This window comes from Poromitra crassiceps, assembly GCF_964638095.1.
Source record: "Poromitra crassiceps genome assembly, chromosome: 2".
NCBI lineage: Eukaryota > Metazoa > Chordata > Actinopteri > Beryciformes > Melamphaidae > Poromitra > Poromitra crassiceps.
In genome coordinates this window covers 21,523,650-21,547,435 of record NC_139624.1, presented here as the reverse complement: position 1 = coordinate 21,547,435, position 23,786 = coordinate 21,523,650, and the positions used below count along the sequence as shown (strand labels likewise).

Here is a 23,786-nt window from a genome sequence, read left to right as displayed (position 1 = left end):
AGGAAGTGAGCGGGAGTTCAATTTACAATGTTTTTGTTGTCAAGTTAAAACCGTCTACAAATAAACGTCCCTTGTCTTACCTTGTTGCTTTAAAGACACCCACGTTTTGTGTTACAAGACTCCTGTACAAAATTGCCTGCAATGCCGAGGCAAGCTATAGGAGAAATGCATGAATGAGGTGGCAGTATTTGCAGGTTCTATCTCACCTTCCTAAGAAGAAGGCGATGTAGAAGGTGGAACTGTTGAGGTTGACAAACTGGAAAAGGAACATCTTGAGGGTGAAACTGTTTTCCCACTCCGACTCGGTCCTCGGCTGCTCTGTGGCGGCAGGGAGGGAGCAGAGGGACGCTGAGTCAAACACGTGCTGTTAGGAGAAGTACAGTATGCACTAACACTGCTTTGTACACGCTCCTAAATCTATTTTTTACACCTCCTTTTAACCTATGAGCCACTATTTTAAAATTGGGATCAAAACTTTTTTTCCCAAAGCTTTCAACTAACCTTGTGTGCATGCATACATTATCTATATAACACAATACATAATATTTTAAATATAGCCTATGTGTATTTTCTATCATATTTTCTATCTATCTATCTATCTATCTATCTATCTATCTATCTATCTATCTAACTATCTATCTATCTATCTATCTATCTATCTATCTATCTATCTATCTATCTATCTATTTAATTTATCTACCTATCTAATTTATCTATCTATACTAGTGGACCCGTGGGGACCCCGTGAGTTAGGCCCCCCCTGGTCAGGAACATGACATTATCACTGATGACATCATCACTGATGACATCACTGATGACATCATCACTGAACTTATTAGCCTCAGCCAGGAAGGATGACATCACTGATGACATCACATCATTAGGTAATCAGGGCAATCACCTAATTAAAAAAATCTGGCTCCGTCAGGTCACCCGCACGGGTGCTCTTTACAGCCCCTGAAAGCTTCACCCCGATCGCACGTAAAACGGCACAGCCGCGGCCGGATAGAATTCTGCTCACTCACTCACCCACACACTCACTCACTCACTCACTCACTCACTCACTCACTCACTCACTCACTCACACACAGACACTTCTCTAAAGATAACAAGGTAAAATGTATGTGGGCAATGTTTGTTTGTTTATTTGTTTCAAGTGTGTGTTCGTTCGTCCACAGCTATGTCGTTTTACGTGCGAGCCCGAGCCAGATTTTTTAATTAGGCTAATTAGCTAATGATGTAATGTCATCAGTGATGATGTCAAAAGTGTTGTCATAAGGAGGCACACAAGGAGGCATTGTGACACAATGCCCTTTCTTTCACTTGAACACCTGCCCCCCCCAAATGTCTGTGCACGCCACTGCAAGAGGGATTACAAATGTGCCAATGTACATGTGTTTTTGCATGTGGAAAACCTGTTCAACCTTGTGAACAGCAGATCTGCTGATGCAGCCAACTTACCTAAATTGGTGAGAAGAAGAGCAACTTTTTCATAGAGCTAGAAAAAAGACAAGGTTGGAAGTTAATGCTGAGGGAAGAAGTTCACCCAAATTGACTGTAATTTATTTACAAATTGTATTTGTGAGATACATTTTCTGAACAGCCACCTAGGATTCACCCAGCACTTTATTAGGAACACCTGTGCACCTGCTTATTCATGCAATTATCCAGTCAGCCAATCAGGTGGCAGCAGTGAAGATCATGCAGATACAGGTGAGCAGCTTCAGCTAACGTTCACATCAAACATCAGAATGGGGGGAAAATGTGATCGCAGTGACTTTGACTGTGGCATGGCTGCTGGTTGGTGCCAGACGGGCTGCTTTGAGTATTTCTGACATTGATTGTGTGTGAGACACAACAGTCTCTAGAGTTTACACAGAATGGTGGGAAAAACAAACAGTACAGACCCTGTACTGGCCCCACAGCGCATGTGTCCAATTCCACGAGCTGAGGCAGAAAACGGTCAGAATTCATGGATAGATTTCTCTCCACGGGGCTGTTTTGGAATGACGAATGTAAGGCAGAAACACAGCAGCCGAGCCTTGCTCATACTGTAACTGAGCTACTGCTTCATCATACTATAAAGCAAGGAATCTCTTGTCTGTATCTGTGTGTCCTTGGCATATCTCTGGAGCCGTTCCGACTTACTTCACACCTGGTGTGTGTGATGCCGGGGATCCGAGGACGTGCAGTGTCGGATTTGGTGCAATTTGGACAAGCGACACGTTCGACACTTTGAATAAACAAGCAAACTAAACATCGCTCTGTGCAGCAGTGGGGCGAACAGGGGCTGCATAGTAGAAACAAACAAGTTGAATTCACTTGAACGCTGTAGCTACTCTGGGTTGAAAACATTGGGTTGAAAATAGGGGAAGAAAATCTTCTTTCTCTCGACATGTTAACATGTTGTAGAATGCAATTTCACCACTCCTCATCCGCTAAATAATAATTATAACAGCTTATATAAACCAAATTGAATGAAAAACAAGAGTCCAGGATGGCGCGCTGGCTAGGATCGGCCAGAGATATTGAGCACCGAGCGAGACTGGGAAGCAATCATAGTTGTATCGGCCAGAGCCCCCAAAAACTCACTCGGCGGGGTGTAGCCCCATGGCACCGAGCGAGACTGGGAAGAAATCTGACAAGCAATATGGTTGATAGGTTTTTTTGAGATTCCCACAATATGTAACAAGCAACCAAAAAGAAGTAAACTGCTATTTCACATTGGACTATAAAGTAAAGCGATTTTTTAAGAAGCCAATTTGAAAGGTTTCAAGCATCTCTCAGTGTCAGCCCTATCTTGGCTCTGCCCCTGCTTATATACAATTATATACAATGTCCTTGTGCGATTCCCTTTGGCAAACTGCATTGCCAAAGGACTGAATTCTCAATGTACACATTTTGGTATGCCATACAGAGTTCCAATGTATTCAGTGGCGATGTCACAATTCGACATGTACTTTATAGGCAAAGGAAGGCAGAGAGAAACAGAGAGAGGAGGGGTGATGACTTGACTTGGAGCCTACAGGGCTGCCTGTCTGTATCAGCAAGGTCAACCTCATGCAGTGGGTGAAAGTTTGTTTTGACCTCCATGTGCTGTGGAGCAGAGGGTGAAGAAATCTCCTCCTATGTAAGAAGCCACATTTTGAAGGAGCTGGGAAGTTTGCAATTAGTGATATTTTAGCCATACCCAAAATAGAGAATCGATAATCCCTTGAACAAATTAATCTGTCACCAAGTTTGTAATTCCAGGAATACCCCAAACATGGACGGAACTGGTCAAGCAGGATAACAACCTTCCTCTGTCACCAGATACCCCACATCGACTAAAAGGTAACGTGTTGAAAATTACTTTACACACACACACACACACACACACACACACACACACACACACACACAGACAACGGATCAAAAAGAGAGCTGGAAAGGAAGGCAGAGAGAAACAGAGAGAGGTGGGGTGATGACTTGACTTGGAGCCAGTCTGTATCAGCGAGGTCAACCTCATGCGGTGGGTGAAAGTTTGTTTTGACCTCCATGTGCTGTGGAGCAGAGGGTGAAGAAATCTCCTCGTATGTATGTGCGTCTCCATTTCTGCATGTGTGAGATGTCTTATGACTAATAACTCATAGCATTAATTATGTGTATGCAATTATAGCTTATTGATTAGGAAATGCCAATGGAACTTCAATTTTCTACAACACAACATAACCTGTCAGTTCAGAGTACACTGTCTGTGCTTGGCATTTGAATGTGCGTTTGTTGAAAGTCAGACGGTGTCCCGGTGGAGTGGAACTTGTTAAGCATAGGATTGCAACTCACCAACTCACCAACAGCCTGTGTTTATTTCTCTTCCTCTCTCGTGTCTGTGAGACATTATACTGTTTCTTCAAATTGATTGTGGATGTGTGTGTGTGTGTGTGTGTGTGTGTGTGTGTGTGTGTGTGTGTGTGTGTGTGTTAGTCGTCGTTTTTACTACACAAAAGAGGTGTGCAACTGTGCATTGTAACCTGACGTGGAGTCTTTTAATGTCCTCTCCTTGCGCTCCTGTCTTTTTACTTTCAATTTCATGCTCCCTATTTTAATGCACACTATTGTGTGTGTGTGTGTGTGTGTGTGTGTGTGTGTGTGTGTGTGCGTGTGTGTGTGCGTCTCTCTCTGCCTCGCTCTCTCACTCTCTCTCTTTCTCCCTGTCGAATCACTTCCTCGCGGCCCGACAGCAAATGCTTTGCGGAGCCGCAACCCCCAAACAACTTTAGGCTGGGATTCACGACCCCCCCTCCTCCCTACCCAACCCAACGACACTGCGCAGTGCGCATGCATTCACACACTGATTTGACTCACTCAATGATATCGTTTTTAGAGTTTATATAGCTTTATAATAGATCCGGACCAAGCTCCGGACCTGGGGCGACAGGGCCTTCTCAGTTGCCGCACCCACCCTCTGGAACACTCTCCCCAGCCACATCCGTCAATCACAGTCCATAACTTCCTTCAAACAGGCTCTCAAGACCCACCTCTTCAACCTCGCCTTCTCCTCCTAACCTCACTCCACTCTACCTACTGTCCCCACCTTTTCATGAATGTTTTCAAATTAAAGTACCGGTATTTATTTCTGTGTTTTCTGTAAAGCGACTTTGAGTATTTAGAAAAGCGCTATATAAGATAAATGTATTATTATTATTATTATTATTATTCATCCATTGGTATGGGAGATTTAATCATCGTGGGAGAATTTTTTTTTTTTTTTTTTTTTTTTTTTTGACAATCATCAACAAATGACAAAAGATCTCGTAACCCGCTGGAGGGTCTCGACCCCCAGGGTGAGAACCACTGCACTAGAGCACCTGGTGTGTTTTTCTGTAACAAGGAACCTATTGTTTTAGAGTATTCGAACCTGTACCAGTATGGTGATTTGGCACAAATTGCCAGTCAGGGTTTTATGAAAAATAAACCTACCTAAACTAGGCTGACATCTGTCTTTAGTTGTAGAAATAGTTTGTCTCCTTTTTAGGCTGACAGAAATCCTGAGTAAATTGGAAATTAATATTATAGTATATTTTAAGGGGAAAAAGCACCAATTAATATTTTTCTATCCATGTTTTTGTCTTTATAGGGCATATAATTACCTAGCCTGGTTAAACCATACTGATCACATTAACTCATGTTCTGTTTCGCTCCAAGGATCAGTCTGGACCCGCCCCCTGTGATTTCCAGCAATTAGAATGTAACCGGGCCAATCAGGGACCTGCACCATAGTTGACAATGTAATCGGACAATCAGGTGGAAAAACAGTAATGGCGCTAGAAATGTTAGTCATGTAAACACAGTTAGTGCAGTTATTGCAGAAATAGACTCAATAACAACAACAAGAGTATGCACCAGCGCCATTCTTCCGAGTGGATTTGGATTAGATTTGGCGACGCTGATTGGCTGAAGGAGTTGTCTGTCAAGGCAAGTACTCCCGCCCACTCAAAACGATGTGAGCGGTTGGAAGTGCAGACTGATGGAGTGAGACAGAATGTGAGATCACGTTATCAGGATGCTTTTTACCAGGCTAATAAACACCCACAGCTTTCACTGAGCGGTCCGTGACATCACTGACGGCTGGTCCATGACATCACTGACGGCTGGTCCATGACATCACTAACGGCTGGTCCGTGACATCACTGATGGTGAGCAGACACTCACCACGTTGAGGAGCATGATGATGCAGAAGTTGATGCAGACGGCCGTTCCCGTGGTCGCCACCTGAGAGTTGTTCCTGATGAGCGCCCAGCCAAACGCTGCGAACGTGCTCACCGTGATCACACGGTAAATAACGATGCCAAACACCGCCGCGATCACCACCAGGATCTGTGCAAGTCACAAGCAGAAAGTACGACTACTCGTGCAAATCCACTTGATTTGTACAGCCCTTATGTAAAAGCGAAATGTATGAAGCGCTATACAAAGTGTATGAAGTGCAAAAAGGCATGAAAATAAGGAATAGGACAATACATTCAAACGTGTGCGAGATAGAATTAGATAAAAACAAGGAAAGATTTCAAAGAAAATTGGTTAAAAAATTAAAAAAGCAACTATAAGGAGTTGATTAGAACATTATTCGCAAATTTAAAAAAACTGGCACCTACTCTGACAAAATGGGTGCTGACAGGAATGTTAATCACGATGGCTTTAATTACGCATGCAGTTGTGAGTCATCTGAAGACATTTGCTTACAAATTAGTTTGGTGCTTGAACATATGAGTCATCAAGAGATTCTGAAACATTGACTACGATTTGCAGGTAGCAAAATTGGTAACCCTTTATTTTACAGGTACCCTAGTTACATATGAACTATTTGTAATTACACATGAACACCAAATGTAATTACACAGTAATTACCAATAGTTCTAAATTACGTTCATATGTAGTTACATTGTAACAGACCTGTAAAATGGAGTGAGTCTGTCAACTGTAGTTCATATGTAGTTACATTGTAACAGACCTGTAAAATGGAGTGAGTCTGTTCGACTGTAGTTCATATGTAGTTACATTGTAACAGACCTGTAAAGTGGGGTGAGACTGTTCAACTGTAGTTCATATGTAGTTACATGGTACCGGACCTGTAAAGTGGAGTGAGACTGTTCAACTGTAGTTCATATGTAGTTACATGGTACCGGACCTGTAAAGTGGAGTGAGTCTTTTCAACTGTAGGTCATATGTAGTTACATGGTAGCGGACCTGTAAAGAAGCTCCCGGCTGGGACAGAGATTGCTAAAACCCAGTGGTGGATTCGAACCACTGAACTTCTGATTGCAAAGCAAGCGGCTTTAACCACTCAGCCACGAGGGCTTTCCAAATTTCATGGTGGAGTTTAAGAGGATAACTGTATGTCAGTCAGATGTAGTTGCTGTCACTTCATAGCTTTGTTATTATACACAGAGACTTGGGGGAAAATATTGATACTTTATTTAGTTGTAGGTATGATTTTGTCCAGAATTCCAATACAAAAATTATAATAAAAGTATTGTAGATATAGAGGTAACAGTGAAACTATAATCAAAATAGCCATTCTTCTACATTCTAATTGTTAGCTTATTGTAAATGAGTCATTTCCCCATCAATTTCCCAATTTCTCAATTTGTTGGGGACCCAGTCGAAGCCCCTCAAAGACCCCTTTGGTCAGCAGACCCCCGGATCATCTCTCCCCAAAGTCTATAAATCCCCTAATCCGCATAAGGGGGGAACTCCCCCCTATTTGCTAAATAAATTGTATGCACTGTGCTCTAGAAACATTTAGTTATACTTAAAGATTAAAAAAAAAAAAAATGCATTCTAATAATTTTCTGAATTGTGGTTTAAATAGTCCCATGAGCCATTTACAGCTCATGGGGGGGGGGGGGGGGGGGGGGGGGGTCTGGCACAGTCACACTGCAGAAATGCATTCACATTAATCAATATTGCCTGTCTTTCAACCTACAACTAACAAAGTATCTAACAAAGTCTATGCTTATAATACCAAAGCTAGGAAGTGACAACTACATCTGACTGACATACAGTTATCCCAAACTCCACAAGTTGTAAAGCCCTTGTGGCTGAGTGGTTAAAGACGCCTGCTTTGCAATCTGAAGTTCAGTGGTTCGAATTCCCCACTGGCTTTTAGCTATCTCTGTCCCAGGCCAGAGCTTCTTTACAGGTCCGGTGCCATGTAACTACATATGAACTACAGTTAAATAGACTCACTCCACTTTACAGGTCTGTTACCATGTAACTACATATGAACTACAGTTGAATAGACTCACTCCACTTTACAGGTCCATTACAATGTAACTACATATGAACTACCGTTGAATATACTCACTCCACTTTACAGGTCTGTTACCATGTAACTACATGAACTACAGTTAAATAGACTCACTCCACTTTACAGGTCTGTTACCATGTAACTACATATGAACTAAAGTTGAATACACTCACTCCACTTTACAGGTCCGTTACAATGTAACTACATATGAACTGCAGTTGAACAGACTCACTCCATTTTACAGGTATGTTACAATGTAACTACATATGAACATCATTTATAACTATTGGTAATTACTGTGTAATTACATTTGGTGTTCATGTGTAATTACAAATAGTTCATATGTAACTAGGGTACCTGTAAAATAAAGGGTTACCGCAAAATTCCCCCAGAATGTACTGTATGTAGCCTGTGTGAGTTGTTTTGCAAAGAAACCCTTCATATTTATGTCATTATTGATTATTCCCCGATATCTTTTTCAATATAATGTCCTTGGCAATGACAACTTGGTGATAATAACACTATCAATTAAAACACAATTTCGTGAAAACTAAAGCAAGTATCTATACGAGGGATCAGCCGATCAGCATTTTTGTAAACAAACGGCGTCACTGGGCGGAAAACGGGACCCTAGGGAGCCTGAGCTTGAGCGTCTGAGTCTAGCCGGCTGACCCTGTTTACATTTTAAAAACCGCGACAGTTGGATCACACAACCTTGACACGACATGCATATAGTATACATCAAACTCTTGAGCTACTTCTGCTCTCACTCAGAATGTCAAAATATAAGCGATGTGATGTATAGTTTTTGAGATATTAACGTTTGTTTGGCACGACTCGTACTAGTTAACTGCCGCGGTTCTGGGTGTTTTGTGGTGTCGTGATGTCACACGTATTAGAAAGGAGAGAGTGGCATGTCTGTGGCTCACACATTTACTCCTTAAGGAACAAGAATGTTTATATAATCATATTAAATATACATGTGACAGACATACCCGCGCTACCAGGCAGGTGGCGAGGGAGCGTTTCACTTTACCTAGGCCTAGAACAAATGCAATGAAAAAATCTGTAATGTACAGAGCCATGTCTGAATGGAATGCTTTAATTATAAACATAGAAAGTAGATATAGACTTAAAAAGAAGCTAAAAGTACATTTTATAATTTCATAACTAGTTAATTATAGGTCAATGAATGGAACTGGTATTAAGAATAGTGATTATACACCTAGATATCGTATAGAGTTGATAGTAAATAATGTAGTAATATAGTTACATGGTTATATAACATATATGCATGTGTTATACATATACATGTATTATACATGAGATAGGACTTGAATTATATGGATGTACTATGGGTGGACAGATGATAGATAGATAATGATTGATAGACGGATAGTAATGTATTAGTTAGGTTATAGGTAGATGTATTATATTTAAGCAATATCACACGAGAGGGAGTGCTGTTGTTGGCTAATATCGGCACTGCTGTGATTTGGTCGTAGGCACGAGGCCGCAGGCCGAGTGCCGAAGATAATCACAGCAGTGCCAATATTAGACAACAACAGCACAACCTTGAGTGTGATACTGCTTTTATACAACAGTTCTATTAAACAAAGCTGATTAAAAAAATGACAAAAAGCTGAGAAAATATATGATTTCTCTATTTATTCCTCCGCCAACAAAAATAGTTCCCTCAGCTTTCTGCTTTGCAGAAAATGTAGCTTAATCATCCTAATTAACTGCAGGCTGTCTACTTTACTACTGTCTACTCTACAGCTGTGAAGCATTTTGTTGATTAGGGCAGCTGTGAAGCGGAGTGATCTACACACAGTGAAGCGCCAGTGCATTATCATGAAATATTGGCACTGGTAGGATCCCTCTTGTCCAATCAAATTGCCCGGCCGGAACTAACTGTTGTATAATATAGTATTATATTCCAGTATATACTGTATATAGTATTTTAGGAAGATAGTAAGGTTGTGATGTAGGTTACATGGTTATTTGGATGGACATTTGATACTGTATTTAGATTAGAACCAGGTTGAGTGAGTTTTTGTTTGTTTTCTCTTGTTTGTCTTAAATTTACGATTTTAAAATGTGTTTTGTCTTTTACTTTGCATATTTGTAATGTATCTGTAGGCTATTGTTTGTTTTGACTGTGGACCCCAGGAAGAGTAGCTGTTGCCTTGTGTAATGGCTAATGGGGATCCTAATAAACAAAACTAAACTCCTCACCATGAAGAAGATCCCAGACGTGGAGACGATGAGCCGGCTGTATTTGTCTGTGAACGCCTGGTAGGGCTCAGGCTTTCCAGATATGGGGTTCATCCTCTCCTTCTGGGAGTATTTGGCCTCAAACTGAGGACGGATTTCCTCCTGAAAGACAAAGGACAAGACGCACTTCACCATAGTGCAGCTGGAAGTGCAGAGACGATGTCAAACTCATTGACAGTCTCTGTAAAATGGTCCTATCATCGGGTATTTGCCTAAAAAAGTAGGGGAGAACGTGCGACAAACACTGGATTTTGTTGCATCTGTAAGACAAAATCTGCACGAAATCAGAAAGGGAAAAAAAGCATGAATGATTTGGTTGATTATATCTTGAGGGAGCACAGAGTTGTGGACCAAGGCAGCTCAGCAGGCAAAGTACTAAACAAAATTGAGAGGGGAGCTCCTTGAATTTTACAAAAGTAGTATTTAATCCCGAAGTAATATATTCGTGTACACAGCAGTGTTACAGACAGAATATATCTTCAAAGGGGTACATCAGGGGTTGATTATATCTTTGCATGGCTGAAGATTTAATGTGCAGATTGGAGTTTTAGTTCTACAAACATTTGTTGGAGGCAGAAATGATCTCATTGGTTGAGTTAAACCTCAATGGTTGCCCGGGTCCAGAACTTGGTATCCGCCCCCTCCACCGAGTTGACTTTTTGGCTGCTGGAAATGGTGCTGGAAAGTGTAACGAATTGACAATTCAGTCTGATATCAGCCTACTTCAATTCAGTCTGATATCAGTGTACTTCAATTCAGTCTGATATCAGCGTACTTCAATTCAGTCTGATATCAGCGTACTTCAATTCAGTCTGATATCAGCGTACTTCAATTCAGTCTGATATCAGCCTACTTCAATTCAGTCTGATATCAGCGTACTTCAATTCAGTCTGATATCAGCCTACTTCAATTCAGTCTGATATCAGCGTACTTCAATTCAGTCTGATATCAGCGTACTTCAATTCAGTCTGATATCAGCCTACTTCAATGGGTCAAAGAAGCACCGCTTTTCAGAGTGCAAGTTAGCGAGGGAAGAACTGAGAATAGATTTTAGGGAAAAGCAAACCAGATTTGACAGGAGGCTACGCACTGTGAAGCGCAAGTTCAACAGAGGCCTTTCATTCCTTTCCCTCCACTCTGTCACTGAAATTTTACTTTACCTCCTCCTCCTCCTCCCAGTACCACACTGTGGCCTCCTTTACCTCCACAGTATCACTGAAATGAGACTTTACCTCCTCCTCCTCCTCCTCCTCCCAGTACCACACTGTGGCCTCCTTTACCTCCACTGTATCACTGAAATGAGACTTTACCTCCTCCTCCTCCTCCTCCTCCTCCTCCTCCTCCTCCTCCTCCTCCTCCTCCTCCTCCTCCTCCTCCTCCTCCTCCCAGTACCACACTGTGGCCTCCTTTACCTCCACTGTATCACTGAAATGAGACTTTACCTCCTCCTCCTCCTCCTCCTCCTCCTCCCAGTACCACACTGTGGCCTCCTTTACCTCCACAGTATCACTGAAATGAGACTTTACCTCCTCCTCCTCCTCCTCCACACTGTGGCCTCCTTTACCTCCACTGTATCACTGAAATTATACATTACCTCCTCCTCCTCCCAGTCGATCAGGTCCCAGTCGTATGCCAGGGCCGCTCTGCGTCTCTTCCAGAACTCCAGGAAGACCGTCGCTGAAACGTGAAGAATGAAACAGCATTAGGGGTTTGAGGTTTGAAGGTATGGTTACATGAATAACATTCTTGATGTTCTCTACTGACTCCTAAAGCTATCAGTAGCTGCAACCTTCCGTCTTGAGGCAAATTGTGGACGTCATTCCTCGAACCGGTGTAGGTACATATTTTACTCGGGCTACAGATTCGGCTCACCCTCCGTGTGGGGTCCACAACGGGGTCTAACCCTGACTGACCCTCATATTTTTAATGTCTATCATGTCTGATAACATCAATAGCTTAGCGTTAGCTTGTTAGCTAATCTAAAGCTGTCTGCCATAGAGAGCCGCAGTAACGAGTCCGGAAATCATCGATGCTAACAGCCCTTTTGAATGGGTTTTTGGCGCGATGCTTCTAATAATCTCTCTGGGCAACGCTGGCTTAATCAAACGCGAACCAGTGTTTAGTAATATCATCTTCACACACGAGGACCACTTTTACGAGTTTTGAAGCTTTTACTTGCCGTTAAAAGGACGGCTAGCTAGCAAACGGCTAAATGAGACTACACTTTTGAGTCGATGGGGATATATACGTCAATAACGTCACCACTTCAAAGGGCGAACACGGAAATTCTCTTTCCCTCACCTGGTTCAGCCCGTTCAGCCCGGGGTAATCAGTGCACACATCCAACAACAGTCCAGGTTGAGTGCTGACGTGACGTGGAAGCCTATGCGACAGTGTGTAGTTCTGGATTAGCTTAGCTCGAGCATTTTACTTCTAGGGCTCGCATTTACGCTTCAAAACTCATGAAAGTGGTCCTCATGTGTGAAGATTATCCGACGGAACTCTGGTTCGCGTTTGATTAATCTTGCGTTGCCCAGAGACCTTATTTGAAGCATCGCGGCAAAAACCCATTCAAAAATCCCATAGACAGAAACAGTGTAGAACCAGGAAGTTCGGGACTTCCGCATTCTGCCTACAAAAATACGTCATCCCTGCGGCTCTCTATTTTGCCCACGTTAATCCCACCACGTGCCCGAACTGAAATTGGACCGGAGCTGAAATTGCACCGACACAGGCACTGTTATATGATTTTGCATCATGGTGGTGTGAGCTACGTCACTTTAAACTCATGTTGGTGTGAGCTACGTCATTTTAAACTCATTTTAGTGTCAGCTACATCACTTTAAACTCATGTTGGTGTGAGCTACGTCACTTTAAACTCATGTTGGTGTGAGCTACGTCATTTTAAACTCATTTTAGTGTCAGCTACATCACTTTAAAGTTAAACTCATGTTGGTGTGAGCTACGTCACGTTAAACTCATGTTGGTGTGAGCTACGTCATTTTAAACTCATTTTAGTGTCAGCTACATCACTTTAAAGTTAAACTCATGTTGGTGTGAGCTACGTCACTTTAAACTCATGTTGGTGTGAGCTACGTCACTTTAAACTCATGTTGGTGTGATCTACGTCACTTTAAACTCATGTTGGTGTGAGCTATGTCACTTTAAACTCATGTTGGTGTGAGCTACGTCACTTTAAACTCATGTTGGTGTGATCTACGTCACTTTAAACTCTTGTTGGTGTGATCTACGTCACTTTAAACTCTTGTTGGTGTGAGCTATGTCACTTTAAACTCATGTTGGTGTGAGCTACGTCACTTTAAACTCATGTTGGTGTGATCTACGTCACTTTAAACTCATGTTGGTGTGAGCTATGTCACTTTAAACTCATGTTGGTGTGAGCTACGTCACTTTAAGCTCATGTTGGTGTGATCTACGTCACTTTAAACTCATGTTGGTGTGAGCTACGTCACTTTAAACTCATGTTGGTGTGAGCTACGTCACTTTAAACTCATGTTGGTGTGAGCTACGTCACTTTAAACTCATGTTGGTGTGAGCTATGTCACTTTAAACTCATGTTGGTGTGAGCTACGTCACATTAAACTAGATTATTTGATAAGCGTGGACGATTATAAAAACAGGACTATTTGACCACTGAATGCACATGTCCTTCTTACTGAACACTGCTAATTGATTTTTTTAAATGTAATTAGCTGTTTTGTGTCTGTTCTTTTATGTGGAACTTGTTATGCTGCTGTCTTGCCCAAGACTCCCTTGTAAAAGGGATTCTGAATCTTAATGGGAATATTCCTGGCTAAATAAAATGAAAATGAAATGTGTCTTGCTGTTTTTGTCACTGCTCAACATTACTGAGCACAATTGTGTATTTGTTTGATATTTAGCCCTTCATAAGGTACAGTTAGTTTTCCAGATATTTGGCAGAATTCAAACTCAGTGCTGCACTGATGCTGCAGGGTGAATGAAGCTCTCAGAAAGATGAATATATTTTGAATGTGGATTTGCATTTAGATCAGAGAGCAGAATATCCTATCTCTACTTTTCAGAGGTAGCGCCATGGTCACATGGCTTGGACTCGAGAGTTATTTTAATTGCTTTAGACTTGACTTGGGGGCTGGTGACTTGGGACTCGAATTTGACTTGTACTCTGATGACTTGAAACAAAAGGTTTCTAAATTCTTGACTTGAGATTGTGTTTGTGTATATGAGTCTAAACTGATGATAGAAATCAAACTCATGATGCTCTTACCAAGTTTTTATCCTATTAAAACCACATTGCATTGAAAAGTCCTACATATTTCGTTTTCTTCAAGATATTAAATTGATACTGGACTCGTGATTTGTACTGACTTGACTTGCTGTTCTACATTTAGACTTGAGACTTGACTTGGTAATTTACAATTAGACTTGGGTCTTGACTTGTGAATAATAATAATAATAATAATAATAATAATAATAATAATACATTTTATTTGGAGGCGCCTTTCAGAACACCCAAGGTCGCCTTACAGTGCATATAAAAACAGATTCACATAATAAGAACATATACATATTAAAAACAGGACAAATTACAGCAGGAATGAGACATAGCTAAGAAGGAAGGAAAATGCAGATTGGTTGGGGAAAAGTGACATTAATTACAGAGAGTAGGCCAGTTTGAACAGGTGGGTTTTGAGGTGGGATTTGAATGTTGTGATGGTGTCGGACTGTCGGATGTGTGGGGGTAGGGAATTCCAAAGCTTGGGGGCAGTGCAGCTGAAGGCCCTTGCACCATGGTAGTGAGGCGGTGTGAAGGGACAGTGAGGAGACCAGCAGTGGAGGAGCGCAGGGAACGGGAGGGGGTGTAATCGTGCAGGAGGTCAGAGAGGTAGATGGGTGCTTGGTGGTTGAGAGCTTTGTAGGTGAACAGGAGGATTTTGTAGTTAATTCTGTATGGAACAGGGAGCCAGTGGAGTTGGATGAGAATGGGGGTGATGTGATCAGAGGATTTAGTGCGGGTAATGATCCGGGCGGCAGAGTTCTGTATGAGCTGGAGTCGGTTGAGGAGTTAATAGCACAACATGTTTTGTTATGTCTGGTAAGATTGCCTGGTGTGAGACAGGTCATGTCACCTTGCCATTATTGTACTAAAACACAGAGGCCTGATGTCCCTGAACAAAGTCCTATGGATGGTTTACCTATTACAGATGTTTCCCAGCCTCCCACTCCAAAATGAGTCGTGCCTCAGTCACAACCGAAGGCTCTTCTCCTTATTTTAAAAACAAGACTTGTGCTTTTTGTCTGGGAGTTACTATTTGAGCCTCTAACTGATCTTCTCTCCTCTTTCCAGCAGCTGTTTCATGCCTGAAGGCTCAGCTGTCTAAGCTTTTCTTGTGGAGCCAGCAGGGGAGTGGAGCACAGTTCTGAGGAACGTTAATGAAGGCATTTCAATGGATACTCTGCTGTAGTTGCACTCAAAGATAATCCATTTGGACAGCAGCAACTTCCAACATCCAGAGGCAGCCGCTGCAAGGTCAGTTGTACTTTTTTAAAAACTTTTATGAACATTCAATTGGAATAATATGAAATATTTTGCGGGCACAAAACAAAACAGATTTAGGCTCGGCATGACTGCAGCAGCTGTAAAAACAGCTTGCATAATATTCCACATTTCTCTTTATGGTTTAAACTCACAAACATCTTATTCAAAACATCAGTTCAACATGAGTTTGGCATGTCACTCCTCTTTTGTGTTTTGAGTGATTATGTACCTTATACTTTATGTAATCATACTGCTAATCACCGCAAAGCAGAATTAAATTCAGCTTAAATTCAATCAAAAGGCTACATCAGGCTACATGGCTTCAAGAAAAACAACTATTTTACAACATACTATATGGTTTAATGTCGTACGATGTAAAGTTCAACACTTGTCTCCTGTGCTCAGATAACGCTGCAGGTCTGTAACTAATTAAAGGGTTGTTAAAATGGACTGGTAGAGGTGATCTGATTCAGGATCAGATATGGGGATCATTAACAACATTCAACATTTGACCTTATCACCCTGCGACTTGACCTGTTCAATACAGAATAACTGTCACTTAGCCCTATGTCAACTCAGGGACTGGACCCAAATGTAAGCCGGGAGACAGAGAGCTTGGCTCAACAAAGAAGCTTCAATAAGAGGACTGAGTAGAGCAAATAACCACTAAACCAAAAGGCAAACAGATCAGGCCGGCTGATAGGTGAAGTGAGGGCAAAGGCAGCCAAAAGGCAAAACAGAGCTGGTAGCAAAACAGGTAAGCCAAGTCAAGTCAAGTCAAGTCAACTTTATTTATAGAGCACATTTACAACAACACAGGCCGATCAAAGTGCTTTACAGGTAAAAACACAAACATAAAGCAGGTACAAATGCACTAATCAGAAGCAAGGTGCAGTACAAAGTGCAATAAAACAAGTAATCAAGATGGATAAAAGTTGAGACAATAAAATTAATAAACGGAAAGTGCAGAAAAAACAACTCAACTCGAGTCAAAAGCAAGGGAGATGAGGTGGGTCTTTAGCAGGGACTTAAAAGAAGCTAGACTCTGGGCTGATCGGATAGCGAAGGGGAGGCTGTTCCAGAGCCTAGGGGCAGCAGGCAGCTGTGAAGGCTCTGTCTCCTCTGGACTTTAGTTTTGTCCTGGGCACCTCCAGCAGCAGTTGGTCAGCGGACCTTAGGGCTCTGGATGTGGGCGTGGTGGACCAGGAGCTCGGCAAGATAAGAAGGGGCTAGCCCGTTTAGTGCTTTAAAAACAATCAGCAGCAATTTAAAATCAATGCGTTGATGGATGGGGAGCCAGTGGAGAGAGGCCAGGACCGGTGAGATATGGTCGTGCTTTTTGGTGCTATAGTGAGAAGACGGGCAGCTGCATTTTGGACCATCTGGAGACGACGGAGCAGCGACTGGTCAATGCCGACATAAAATGCGTTACAGTAATCTTTTTATTATTATTCTTTTCATTATTATTTTTATTATTATTTTTGCATTACAAACAGACATCATACAATACATTACAATGTGCAGCATACCCCACAACCCTCCCCTGTATTTGCGAAAGTGTTTCCTCCCACAGAGGTGGAACTGGGTTACTATGGTGGCCACGCCCTCCCCCAGAGCCACTCACCACAGAGTGAGAGTCAGTGCTATGTGTATGCTTTTTATATGTATGTATGATACCCTCAAGCAGGTGGGACAAGATAACGAAACAGGACAAACAAGAAAATGCAACTTAAACAGACACAGTAGACAAACAATGTCTACCGTTGTTAGACTACTTACAGTAGTCTAATCGATTGGTGATGAAGGCGTGGATCAATCTCTCCAGATCCATTTGAGAGAAATATGGTTTCATCTTAGCTAAAAGTCTAAGTTGAAAAAAGCTAGTTGCTACAACGGAGCTTATCTGTTTGTCAAATTTAAAAGCACTATCGAAGGTCACACCAAGGTTCCTGACGCAGGAGCGCATGTTTGAGCGCATGTTTGAGGAGCGCATGTTTGAGCGCATGTTTGAGGAGTGCATGTTTGAGCGCATGTTTGTGGTATTGTAGTTTAGTTTAGGTAACTAAACTACAATACCACAAAGACCACTCCCCAGGGCAACACAGACAATAAATAGAGCTCTTGTCAACTGTTGTACTCTGCTTTCAACGGGGAGCCAATTTAACTCTTTAAAATGAGATGGGCTAATGTGCGTTCTTGGACTGAGGTTAAGGATGAGTTTGTTTTGGGCTTGGAGCCTGTCTTTAGATGTTTTAGTTATACAGTACCACTGTACCAGGATAGCAGGTGTAGTGATAGTGACATTGAATTAAAGACGTAGCTAAAGTCGTCATTGTCTTCTTGTCCATCATCAGTGATGTCATCAGGCTGAGGCTATATAAGTGATTAGAGTATAAGGAGCAAAAAAAGAAAAGGAAAAAGGAATTTGAGTGTGTCCTGGAGGCTTTGGAGACCACTGTGTTCCAGACCAGAGGGAGTCTAACTCCCAAAGGGGAAGCCTAACTCCCACGGGTCCACTAATAATGAGAAGTTCCTGTGAGTGAGCAGAATTTGTTTGGCCACAGCTATGCCACTTTACGTGCGATCGGGGTGAAACTTTCAGGAAGTGTAAAGAGCACCTCTGTGGGTGACCTAGGAGACAGATTTTTTAATTAGGTAATTAGGGCAATTACCTAATTAAAAAAGCAAGGTTGGCTGTTATCTCACTGTGTACTGCCCAATGCTGAAATGTTGTTCTGACGTAAATAAAACCGCTCGTTCTGAGTGTATCGGGCAAGCATGGGAGAGAAAAGTAACGGATTCTTTATTTGAAAAGGTAACTAATAACGGATTACTTGAATTGCAAAACGCGTTACATTGCTCGTTACCTTAAAATAGTAATCAGAGTACTCTTAACGCGTTACCCCAAACACTGGTCGCCAGACCATTATGTGTTTGTCTGTGTGTGTCTGTGTGTGTGTCTGACGTCATCAGCTTATTTTTTGGACTTTGAGCACAAAATTGACGTTTTCAATTTAGCAGTGGAGGAAAGTAACCGGTGGTGTTGAAAAATGATGAAAAGGGGGTACCCCATGCATTATAAAGTAAGCGTCCTGACCAATCAGTAAGTGAGTGATAATGTGTTGGGAAGACAGGTGTGTGTGTGTGCAGGAGGAGGTAAAGTCCGAGGACATCTGGTGGGTGTCTGGAGGATGACAGGACAGGGGAGTAGAAGGAGTGGTTGACCAGGAAACCGAGGAGCAAAAACGAAGGAGAAGATAATGACAGAGAGCAGATCATGAGTATCCCTGGTCACATCTGAACGAGCTGTTCAGTATGAAAAATTTGACAGACAAAGGCAGGGACAGCTGCTAACACTGACTGGTAACATGCTGGATGTATGAAATGTAATTATGGTAAATAATTAAAATATAAAACGTTTTTTAAGTAACGCAAATGTACTTTTACTCAAGTGCTTTTAAATCTGCTACTTATTTTTTTACTCTTACTTGAGTAATTTCCTGGACTAGTACTTTTACTTGTAATTCAGTTAATTTTCACTAACGGTAACAATGCTTGTACAGTACTTGAGTACAAAGGTGGAAACAGTACTAACAAATCCTACTCAAGTACAAGTATTGTTACCTTAGTGAAAATTAACTTGAGTACAAGTAAAAGTACTAGTCCAGGAAATTACTCAAGTGAGAGTAAATAAGTCACCTATTTTAAATAGTGCGGTGCAGTGTGCAATTTACTCATTTACTCAATGAATGTACTGAAGTAGAATAGCTATTATTAAGATGACTCAAGTAAGAGTAAAAGTATCGGATTATAAAAATACTTTAAAAGTACAAATCCTCAAAAAGTAAACTGTTGAGTAGTACTTAAAAAAATACTTGAGTACTTTCCACCTCTGCTTGAGTAGGATTTGTCATTACTCTTTCCACTTCTGCTAGAAGCAGATGGATGGAATACAATAAAAGAAAGTATCTGCATTCTGACATTCCTTTCCATTCATTTCCACTGTAATTAGTAATTACTCCTCCAGACTTATTCTATAAAAAAGAAAATGTCAGACACCTGTGTGGTAAAAACTCAGAAAACCTGTTGAATACAGTAGATTGATGCGACAAACTGCACCAGTGTTGAAAACCATGATACAGCACCAACATGAAAGCTGAGACCACGTGTGTGTTGCTGCTGCCTGCATCGTTTAGTGAAATCAGTTACAATCATCTGTGGTGTATTATACTTGATATGAAGGAACATCAAAGATATCAAAATATGAAACGGGGAGATGTGTTTCAGTGGGGTGCAGAAAACGTGCATTTTTATTAGGGTTTAAATAATGCCAAATGCCTCTCCTGGGTCTCACAGTGTCTCTCCTGGATTGGTGAAGGATCAGACCGATGGGACTGACCCAGAACCAGAGTCTGTCCCTGGGCTTGTCTCAGCCAGAGGCCAGAGAGTGGCGTTCACAACCAGAACTGTCATCCGCTGGTGAGGAAAACTGCTAAATAGAGGACAGGGTGGTGTTGCCCAAAGTCTCTTCTGCATTTCTCTATTTTTGTTGTATGTGAGAGGCTCAAGCACACAAAATGATATTGCTGGTAGCAAACATTTCCCATGAATGCCAAATTGAAAAGTGAATTTGTAAAATACTACACGCATTTTTTTTAATCTGATGTGCATGATTATAATCCAGTTTGTACTGTAAAAGTGACATCATTTTGTTAACTAAGGGAGTAACGTATTATCATTTAAAAGCAATTAAATTACATCAAAAATATTTATAAATACATTTCTACTTTTAAAGGAGCAACTGCCACCAAGGTGCTTTCCTTGTATATGTGCAAACTTAACAAACAAAACAAATTCTAATTCGTTTTTTAATTTGTTTTAATGCTGTGCGATCTTTTGTAAGATTTAGATTCTTCTAATGTCAGATATCTCATCTTGCAACCAAACTCCTCCATCACTATCAGCCATGAAAGAACCCAAACCTCCATAATGAAAGTCCTATAGAGAGCCAAAGTGAAACGTCACTTCCTGCTTTCTCCCTGTACCAGCGCTGCGAAAAATATGAATGGCGGTGGACGGAGAATAAGGTTACTGTTTTGATCCCGTTTGAATTGTGCCACGGGGTGCCAACGCTAATTTTGTCAATTTAAAACATAACTTTGCATGTCAAGAAAGTCACAGTTTGTCGTCAAACTGAAACGAACGTAGGGGTTAGTTTCGTATAAAAACTATAGCTCGTGGAAGCTCGTGTCATGTCGCCGGTCTTCAGCTTTGCCGGTAGAAAAAGTGACGTCACTTAGGTGACAGTGCATGTAGTCTTTCTGATTTATAACTTCTAGTGCAACAGTTTGGCGACAAACTGCGACTTTCTTGACATGCAAAGTTACGTTTTAAATTGACAAAATTAGCGTCGGCACCCCGTGGCACAATTCAAACAGGATCAAAAAAGTTTTTTTTATTTTTTCTTTATTTAACCTTTATTTATACAGGTGAATCACCTTGAGACCTGGATCTCATTTTCAAGTGCAACCTTTCTTTCAAGTAACCGCCATTCATATTTTTTGCAGCGCTGGTGTACAGGGCGAAAGCAGGAAGTGACGTTTCACTTTGGCTCTCTATTCCTGTCCTCTTTTTCAACAGATTTCAGTGGCAGCACTTGCAAAAAAGACAAACCTCATCTCGGCTGAGGTTCACTCCCTCCATACTACGCAATATCACCATCAATCATTCACAAGCGTGAAATGGATAGGGTTTCCACCGTGATGAGGACAATGTCTAAATATGCCATGCCATCAATTATTAACATGCGCTGCCTATTGCAACAGGGCCTGCACAGCTTTCAGAGATATAATGAGCATGCTGTAGTGTGAGAGCCATGGCCCTCCATCGCCCTGAATTCAAGAGAAAAGACTCACAGCTTAGACCTGTTCACACACTTTCGCTTGATATCTTTTCGATATTGGGCATTTGAATACACTGCCTGATGGTGATGCAATTTGGATTGAATTGGATCCATCCTTCATATGGGTCACAATGATATGTTGGATGATGCATTTGCACTCACTGGATTAAAATGACGGATAATGTTGGTCATATTTACAATGACTGTATATGACCTCCAACAGTCAAAATAATCCCAGACTGAATGGGGTTCCATACAGCCAGGATTAGGGAATTCTCTCTCAGTGTTGCTAGTACTGTAAAGCGCTTTAGATGAAAGTGTCTCAATAAATCAATGAAACCCTACACACTATTACAGTATGACTATATAGGCTATCTGTCTTAACTATTTTCACATTTTTCAATTGGGTCTGCTATTTCCCCCCTTTCATTTTTTTTGCAGATGAAAACAAGACTATGTAGGTGTCTTGACTACTATCACTGTGTCCATGGTGACGTGTCACAGTTACATTTTGTAAAGGCTAAAGAGGCCTTTGAGGTGACAACGCATGCGAGCTCTGGCAGCCATATTGGAAGTCCGCCGCTCTTGGGCAACATTGTCTGAATAGCTATAATTGGATTTCTAAGCTTTGAATCTTTTATTTTCATGTCAGGCACACAAAGTGCCCAAACCTCATGGGTTTATAAGACACTAAATAGATTATTGTTGCAGTGGTGCAAAAAACAACAAAAAAAAAACAGCTCAAACCAAACAATATCAAACACATCACTCTCTAAACAAATGTTCTGTCTTTGTTCCCAGGCTTGACATATACAATCTGCTACAAAGAAAGTTCCTTTCCTGACAACTTGGCCAGAACTCAATAGACCTGGTTAATTTCTGTGTGTGTGTGTGTGTGTGTGTGTGTGTGTGTGTGTGTGTGTGTGTGTGTGTGTGTGTGTGTGTGTGTGTGTGTCTGTGTCTGTGTGTGTGTGTGTGGTTAATTTCTGTGGGGGGGTGTGTGTGTGTGTGTGGGGGGGGTGTGCGTGTGTGTGTGTGTGTGTGTGTGTGTGTGTGTGTGTGTGTCTGTGTCTGTGTCTGTGTCTGTGTGTGTGTGTGTGTGTGTGTGTGTTTTTATGGAGAACTCATCACTGATCCATCTGATTCTGTGTCAATAATGTCATCTTGTTAGCCAATATCTGCTTAGCAACATTATCTTGTTACAGTAGCATCTTGTTATCTTGTGATATCAGTAAAATAAAAACACAGATTTTGGTGGTATAACATAACTTAACCAAAAACGTCCGCCTTGTAAAAAAAATACAAAATAAAGATTGGAAATTGAGGGGCCACACTGAGTGAGGTCGGGGGCTGCATGCAGCCCACGGGCCGCCAGTTGCCCACCCCTGATCTATCCCATCCACTAAACAAGAGCTATGAACTCTACAACATGTAATTTGCTTTACAGTACAATTAGTGCATTATATGTTTTACTGTAGCATAGATAGCTCTGTTAGTGCCATGTGCTAGACCTGAGCCACATAAACACATACAGTAGGCTACCTGCCAAAAGAGGGAGATTTTCTGGGGTATCGGTGAATGTCTTACCCTCAACGTCCCCCTGCCCCCATATAACCCTCTTACACCACAAATAAAAAGTAAAGTAAATTACTTTGAATTCGTCTTAAATGCATAGCTCACAGTCAAATCAATAATAACAAAATAAACAAACAACATGTGCAAAAGATGTGATCAAAAGTCAACATCTAAAATTTAAATCACAAAAAATATCAAGTGCAAACATTGTGATGAGAGTGTCAGTGAGTGACTGGGTGTGTTGAGGAGCCGTCATTGCCAGGAACCACACCTTCAAAAAGAATAACAAGAAGGATAACAAATGATGCAGGGAGGGCGACCCGAGACAGAGCGAGGGAGGGAGAGAGAGAGAGAGAGAGAGAGAGAGAGAGAGAACACGCGAGCGAGCGAGCACGCGCGCGAGAGAGAGAGAGCATGCCTGGCCGAGCCAGCTGCTCTTGTCTGTGCGTAAAGAGTGCACACTGCACACTGCGCCACCCATTAGAGTTCTATCACACTGAAATTGCTAGATTAGCACGAGAAATTACCAATCGGGAGCACAGCGGGAGAAAGGGTTAAAAATAGGGTGAGGTCAGTGTCGATCAGGAGTGTGCAGTATAACATAACTAACTTGTCCATGTTCTCTCCTCCTCACCCTCAACAGTTAACAGCTCCATCATCGTGCTGGGTGTGCTGACATTTGCCCTCCAGCTGTGTTTAGCTCT

At 41.7% G+C, this 23,786-nt stretch overlaps 1 protein-coding gene across 1 annotated transcript in view; it reads right to left on the bottom strand.

Annotated features, from left to right (window-relative positions):
• The window catches only part of LOC310792696 (anoctamin-4-like), a 77,832-nt gene that overhangs the window by 15,233 nt on the left and 38,813 nt on the right, over positions 1-23,786 (bottom strand). The window contains exons 13-17 of the mRNA XM_083654422.1: positions 11,661-11,743; positions 10,028-10,168; positions 5,692-5,856; positions 1,462-1,498; positions 207-318 (exon numbers count right to left, since the gene is read on the bottom strand). Coding sequence (XP_083510548.1) covers positions 207-318; positions 1,462-1,498; positions 5,692-5,856; positions 10,028-10,168; positions 11,661-11,743 — 538 coding nt within the window. The remainder of the gene's footprint in view (positions 1-206; positions 319-1,461; positions 1,499-5,691; positions 5,857-10,027; positions 10,169-11,660; positions 11,744-23,786) is intronic.